Below are 7,839 nucleotides of genomic sequence, written 5' to 3'. Positions count from 1 at the left end.
GATATAGAGATAATACAATCTTCAGTATAGAAAGATAAAGGGCTAGATTACAAGTGGAGCGCTAATTTATCGATTGCCCGCCTTGTAAATACATTAAGGGGAAATCCATTTTACTGTACACTGTTGTTTCAAGCTAGGTTCTGTTATTAATTTCAGTTAGTAGGCTAGCAACCTACAGACAGCATGAGAAGTCATGGCAGGCTTGGTTAACCGAGCCAAAACTCACTATTATTAATTGCATAAGTGTCTTTTCTAGAAAGTGGCTTTGTATAAAATGAGCATACGTGTGTGCGTACATACATACTGTACATCTATATATCCACAATGAAATAACAAAATGATGTTGGCACTCCAGGATGGCTTTATTAAAACATTTATATTTGTTATTACAAGTAACAATAGCAAGGCCTGCATGTATACCAACTAATTACTCTGTGTTCACATCTTGCAGGAACAAAATAATTAAATCATTTCTCTGTTATTCATTTGTTTTAATTCTATATTATATATCACATGTTGGCTGGAATGGTCACAATATGAATTATAGCTTCTGTTTCCTCACACAATTTCCAATATTTTGGCATAAAAAAAGGAAAAACATTAAAGGTGTATAAATACTTTTTGAATATTCATAATAAATTTAACGTGTATTTAAAAAAAAAAACAACAAAAAAAACCTTTTATGTTTCAGTTCCTTTTAGAGACCCTATCTCTTAAAGGCCGCATACACCAACAATAACGCTTGTTGAAATATGGCAAATACGGCACGTTTTTGATAGCTTTTAGGTGATCACCTTGGCAACAGTGATCACCTCATAAAAGAACAGACATAGAATAAAACCAGGGGTTGTGGCCCATTATACATACTGAGACATAAAAACCCTTATATGAAAGCATGAACCCTGTTCTTTCAAACCACATGATTGCTTTAACCATGTTCCCATCATACGTCTAATTTTGGACTTAAAGGGGCAGTCTACACCTTAGTCATCTTCAAGTCTTGCCTTAGATTACGCTGCAAATAGTCTCCTGCACCCTTTTTATATCATGCAGCAGGAACAGTAAAAGTTATTTTAAAATGAATAGTGTTTCTGGACAGTTTAAAATGACTGCCAAGCTCTGCCCACTAATAACATCACCATCTGGGCTGAATCTAGCCACTCTGCTGAATAGCATTGACATTCTGTTGAATCCAACTACTGAGTCTTTTGTGATTGGAAGCAATATGCAGCCCAGATCATGATGTCATCACGGGCCTGAGCTTGGCAGCCATTGCAAACTAGCCAGTAACACTATTTGTCTTAAAATAACTTTTTTTTACCATTCCTGCTGCATGATATAGAAAGGGGTGCAGGAGACTATTTGCAGCTTAATCTAAGGTAAGACTTTAAGATGACCAAGGTGTAAACTGGCCCTTAAATATTATTTGCACATTTCTACAAACTAAAGTTATCTTCCAAAAGTATTTGGTGTGCTCAAAAAACTTATATCAAGTAAATAGGAATTGTAAAAACGTATCGAGTTCATTAAAAAGAAAAAAAGATGGATCTGTGTTACAAGTAATTAATTGTATGCAATTTGATTTTAGGATTTTCTGGGGAAATCTGATCCATTCCTGGAAATTTACAAGCAAGCAGACAATGGATCCTGGCAGCTGGCCTACAGATCAGAGGTAATGTTCTGCACACCTAAAATAGTATCACAATATATGTGTTTCTTTTAATAAACAACCAATTTTCAACAGTTTTTTTGTATTTATCAAGATGTAGAAGGAAAATCTACTATTGCACAGTCAGTGTATAGGGGAATTATTAGTTATCCCTGTATTACTGACCCAGTGATGCACTCTGGTAGCAAGGTGATCTTAAATTACAGTTCTGGATTGTGAGATGAGATTTCATTTATCAAAGGGCATTTTTCTTTTACAAGATATGACGAGTCCATGGATTTCATCCTTGCTTATGGGATATCACCTCCTGGTCAGCAGGAGGAGGCAAAGAGCTCCACAGCAGAGCTGTATATATAGCTCCTCCCTTCCCTCCCACTCTAGTCATTCTCTTTGCCTGTGTTAGTGATAGGAGTGAGGTGTGAGTTTAGATTCTACAATCAAGAGTTTATTATTTTTAAATGGTGCCAAAGTGTACTATTTTTTAATTGGAGCAGCATCTGGAGCTTATAACCTTATGGTTTTGGGAACTGGTGAGGTTTTACCTGCACTGTGCCTCCCTCATTTATGCTGCTCTTCTGTGATGGCTTTAGAGAAGTTTAACTAAAGCCCTTCTGACTGCACAGGACCTCAGGAGGAAGATTAGCCCCCCTGACACTGTGAGTTTCTCATGCTGTTCCTCAGCATGCAGGTAAGTGCAGTCTGTTTCTGGGGTCTTTTGCACTATAAATAGAAAAGTGACATTCTCAGAACGGTCTGTACATTTTTTCTCAGGGGACATGAGGCTTATATGTCAAGAATATATATGTATATGAGAACCGACATAGAGCGTTATCCAGAGACTCTAGTATGATTGAGTTACCTAGAAGCGCTGGGATATGAATGAGATATGGGTATTCAGACACTCTAAGTTTATTTTACCTAGAAGAGCTGAAACGTTAATTGGGCATGTGGGTTTCTCTTTTATGGAGGACAGGGCTGACATTGGGAGTTGTGGAGTCGTAGGGGTTAAGTTTTTACTTTACTCTGAGGCTTTGGCCTGCTTAGACGTTTTTTTTTCCCGGGTTCTGACGCTCACAATGGGCGGGGCTTTGTTCTGGTGCTCTGCGCAGTTGTATCGCTTGTCATTATGGCTGCTTGTACACTTGTCTCATAGTTTACACAAGTGATTTTCAACATGCAGGTTCGCTTTATCCTTGGTCAGTGGGGACAGGTAGGAGCCGCAGCAGAGCTGCGGTGGGGTGGCTGAAAAGTTTTTGTATTTTATGGTAACGGTTCACTTTCTAATAGGAATGTGAAGAGAATTACGATCTGATATAGTTCATATAGCAAGTTAAAGGTTTTTTTGTTTTTTTTTTCCTCCTTATTAAAGACACGGACAGATAGCTCTGCATGCTAAGGCACTGTGCTGAGCTCTGTAGCAACCCAAGGGTTGCAGGTTTGATCCCCGGCAAAGTCCACTCAGCCTTTCATCCTTTCCGAGATCGATAAAATGAGCAGCGCCTTGAGACCCTTACGGGTGATTAGCCACGCTTTAAAAGTACCCCATACATACATACATACATACATACATATTGGGGGGAAAAAAGGGGGGGGGGGAAATAAATAAAGTTAAGATTTCTCACTTTTTTGTTATTTTTCAGTATTGCTGACCAAGCTTGCATTTTTTCTATTCAGGTTGTCAAAATGGATGATCTTGAGCAAACTATATGTCTTATATGTTTGAATGCCATTGTGGAACCCCCAGTTACACTTTGTCCCCCAGGTATTAACAGGGCATTAGAGTGTAGAGAGAAAATTTTCTTTAATAAAGATATGTCTGATGGTCCTCAGACTGATGAGTCTCAGGGTATGCCGAAACTTTCTACCAAAGCGTCAGTCTTTAACGCCCACGCAAGTAACGACATGTTCTTCCACGGCGTCTGCGACATTTACTCTGCAGGATATGGCTGCAGTTATGTCCTCTACTCTTACAGAAGTCTTATCTAAGTTGCTGGTGTTACAGGGCAAACGTTGTAGGAAAAAGACCCAGGTGGGCCATACGACTTCTGATTCTTTGATGGCAATCTCCGATGTACCCTCCCAGGGCTCTGAGGGAGGGGGCAGGGAGGCTCTGTCTGAAGGGGAGCTGTCTGATTCAGGTAGTGCTTTACCCCAGACAGATTCAAATGTGATGTCCTTCAGATTTACACCTTCGCCTGTTACTAAGGGAGGTTCTGGTGACTCTGGACGACTGTAACTCTATTGTGATCCCTCCAGAGAAATTGTGTAAGATGGACAAGTATTTAGAGATTCCATCTTATTCTGATGTTTTTCCAGTTCCTTAGAGAATTTCGGAGATTAATATTAGGTAATGGGAAAGACCGGGTATCCTGTTTTCACCTTCCCCTATTTTTAGGAAAATGTACCCTATACCTGACACTGTTCGGGATTCTTGGCAAACGGTCCCTAAGTTGGAGGGGGCTATTTCTACCCTGGCTAAACGTACGACTATCCCTATTGAGGACAGTTGTGCTTTCAAAGACATTATGGATAAAAAATTGGAGGGTCTTCTAAAAAAGCTATTTGTTCACCAAGGGTTTCTTTTACAACCGACGGCCTGCATTGTACAAGTCACAACTGCGGCTGCCTTTTGGTTTGACGCTTTAGAGGAGTCTCTTAAGACTGAGACTTCTTTAGAGGAAATAATGGATAGAATTAAGGCCCTTAAGTTGGCTAATTCTTTTGTTACGGATGCTGCCTTTCAGATAGCCAAATTGGCGGCTAAGAATGCAGGATTTGCCATTCTAGCACGCAGAGCCTTATGGTTAACATCTTGGTCTGCGGATGTGTCCTCTAAATCTAAACTTTTGGCTATTCCTTTCAAGGGGAAGACTCTATTCTGGCCTGACTTGAAAGAGATCATTTCTGACATTACGGGAGGTAAAGGTCATCTCCTAACTCAGGATAAAGCTTCTAAGCAGAGGGGTAGACAGAGTAATTTTCGTTCCTTTCGAAATTTCAACGGTGTCCCCTCTTCATCTTCCACTAAGCAGGAAGGGAACTTTGCGTAATCCAAGCCCGTCTGGAGACCCAATCAGACTTGGAACAAGGGTAAACAACCCAAGAAGCCCGCTGCTGCTCCCAAGACAGCATGAAGGGGTGGCCCCTGATCCGGGACCGGTTCTAGTAGGGGGCAGACTTTCTCTCTTTGTCCAGGCTTGGATAAGAGATGTTCAGGATCCATGGACACTGGAAATTATGTCTCAAGGGTATTAGTTGGAATTCAAAAATTCCTTCCCAAAGGGAAAGTTTCTTCTTTCACGATTGTTTGTAGACCAGATAAAGAGAGAGGCGTTCTTACGTTGTGTAAAAGACCTCTCCACTATGGGAGTAATTTGTCCTGTTCCAAAACAAGGACAGGGATTTTACTCGAACCTTTTTCGTGGTTCCCAAAAAAGAGAGAATGTTTCGACCCTTTTTAGACCTCAAGAGTAGGGCAATTCTTCCATTGATCCAGGAGGGTCAATATTTGACTACCGTGGACTTAAAGGATGCATATCTTCATATTCCTATCCACAAAGATCACCAGTTCCTAAGGTTTGCCTTCCTGGACAAACATTTTCAGTTTGTGGCTCTACCTTTCGGGCTGGCCACGGCACCCAGTATCTTCACAAAGGTTCTAGGATCTCTGCTGGCGGTTCTCAGACCGCGGGGCATTGCAGTGGCACCTTATCTGGACGATATTCTGATCCAGGCGTTGTCTTATCAACTGACAAAGTCTCATACCGACATAGTTCTGTCCTTTCTAAGGACTCACAGGTGGAAGGTGAATCTAGAAAAGAGTTCACTAATTCCACAGACAAGGGTTCCTTTCCTGGGAACTCTAATAGATTCTATAGCAATGAAGATTTTCTGGACAGAAGTCAGAAAGTTAAAGATTCTGAATACATGCCGAACCCTTAAGCCAATCCTCGGCCATCAGTGGCTCAGTGCATGGAGGTAATTGGGTTGATGGTGGCGGCAATGGACATCATTTCTTTTGCTAGTTTCCATCTCAGACCACTACAGCTGAGCATGCTCAAGCAGTGGAATGGAGATTATGCAGATTTGTCTCCTCAGATAGATCTGGATCAGGAGACAAGAGACTCTTTTTCTCTGGTGGTTGTCGCAGGATCATCTGTCCCAAGGGATGTGCTTCCGCAGACCCTCATGGGTGATAGTGACAACGGACGCCAGCCTACTAGGATGGGGAGCAGTCTGGAATTCCCTGAAGGCTCAGGGTGTGTGGACTCGGTCGGAGTCTCTATTTGCAAACAATATTCTGGAATTGAGAGCAATATTCAACGCGCTCCAGACCTGGCCTCAGTTGGCTTTGGCCAAATTCATCTGATTTCAGTCGGACAACATCACGACTGTGGCTTACATCAATCATCAGGGAGGAACAAGGAGTTCCTTAGCGATGACAGAAGTGTCCAAGATAATTCGGTGGGCGGAGGCTCACTCTTATCTGTCAGCAATCTACATCCCAGGAGTGGACAACTGGGAGGCGGATTTTTTGAGCAGACAGACGTTTCATCCGGGGGAATGGGAACTCCACCCGGAGGTCTTTGCTACTCTGATTCTCAGGTGGGGCAGACTGGGAGCTTGGCATTCTGACGAGACGCCATCAGATCCAAATCCAAAGTACGGATCCAGGTCTAGGGATCCTCAGGCCGAACTGATAGATGCCTTGGTGCCTTGGTCGTTCAGCCTAGTTTGTGTTTCCACCGTTTGCTCTCCTTCCCCGGGTGATTGCACAGATCAAACAGGAGAAAGCATCAGTGATTCTAATCGCTCCTGCGTGGCCCCGCAGGACTTGGTATGCCGATCTGGTGGACATGTCTTCTCTGCCGCCGTGGAAGCTTCCATTGAGGCAGGACCCTTCCATCATCCGAATATAATTTCTCTGCAGCTGACTGCTTGGAGATTGAACGCTTGATTTTATCTAAGCGAGGGTTCTATGATGCGGTAATTGATACCTTAATTCAGGCACGCAAGCCTGTTACTAGAAAAATTTACCGTAAGATTTGGCGTAAATATCTTTATTGGTAGGGTTAGGATTCCCAGGATTTTATCTTTTCTCCAGGAGGGATTGGAGAAAGGGTTGTCAGCAAGTTCCTTAAAGGGACAGATTTCTGCTTTGTCTAGTTTGCTACACAAACGTCTGGCAGATGTTCCAGATGTTCAATCCTTTTGTCAGGCCCTGACTAGAATCAGGCCTGTGTTTAGGTTCCGTTTGAACCTATGCATTCCATAGATATTAAGTTGTTATCTTGGAAAGTTGTATTTTTAGTTGCTATTTCTTCTGCTCGCAGAGTTTCTGAGCTTTCGGCATTACAATGTGATTCTCCTTATCTTATTTTCCATTCTGATAAGGTGGTGTTACGTACCAAACTTGGTTTTCTTCCTAAGGTTGTTTCTAACAAGAATATTAATCAGGAATTTGTTGTTCCTTCATTATGTCCTAACCCTTCTTCTAAGAAGGAGCGTAGGTTACATAACTTGGACGTAGTTCGTGCCTTAAAGTTGTACTTGCAGGCGACCTAAGGATTTTCGTCAAACATCTTCATTGTTTGTGGTTTTTGCTGGGAAACGTAGGGGTCAGAAAGCTTGGGCTACCTCTTTCTTTCTTTTTGGCTGAAGAGTATCATCCGTCTTGCATATGAGACTGCTGGACAGCAGCCTCCAGAACGAATTACGGCTCATTCTACTAGGGCTGTGGCTTCCTCATGGGCATTTAAAAATGATGCTTCTGTTGAACAGATTTGCAAGGCTGCAACTTGGTTGTCTCTTCGCACTTTTTCCAAATTTTACATATTTGATACTTTTGCCTCGTCTGAGGCTGTTTTTGGGAGAAAGGTTCTTCAAGCAGTGGTGCCTTCCGTTTAGGTTCCTGTCTTGTCCCTCCCTTTTCATCCGTGTCCCATAGCTTTGGTATTGTATCCCATAAGTAAGGATGAAATCCGTGGACTCGTCATATCTTGTAAAAGAAAAGGAAATTTTATGCTTACCTGATAAATTTATTTCTTTCAAGATATGACGAGTCCATGGCCCACCCTGTCGTTTTTTATAAGAGACGGAGGGAAGGGAAGAGCTATATATACAGCTCTGCTGTGGAGCTCTTTGCCTCCTCCTGCTGACCAGGAGGCGAT

At 42.2% G+C, this 7,839-nt stretch overlaps 2 protein-coding genes across 3 annotated transcripts in view; one reads left to right on the top strand and one right to left on the bottom strand.

The window, feature by feature from the left end:
• LOC128644684 (copine-1) overlaps positions 1 to 7,839 on the bottom strand; it is a gene marked incomplete at its 3' end in the record, with an annotated part of 137,667 nt that overhangs the window by 38,914 nt on the left and 90,914 nt on the right. The window lies entirely within an intron of this gene.
• LOC128644685 (copine-1) overlaps positions 1,589 to 7,839 on the top strand; it is a gene marked incomplete at its 5' end in the record, with an annotated part of 29,910 nt that continues 23,659 nt past the window's right edge. For both annotated transcript variants that reach the window (XM_053697196.1, XM_053697197.1), the window contains 1 exon segment: positions 1,589 to 1,672. In XM_053697196.1, the coding sequence (XP_053553171.1) occupies positions 1,589 to 1,672 (84 nt within the window).

The sequence above is a fragment of the Bombina bombina genome, unplaced genomic scaffold (genome assembly GCF_027579735.1).
Source record: "Bombina bombina isolate aBomBom1 unplaced genomic scaffold, aBomBom1.pri scaffold_871, whole genome shotgun sequence".
Classification (NCBI taxonomy): Eukaryota; Metazoa; Chordata; class Amphibia; order Anura; family Bombinatoridae; genus Bombina; species Bombina bombina.
Note: the sequence above shows the minus strand (reverse complement) of the source record. Positions and strands in the feature narration are given on the sequence as shown.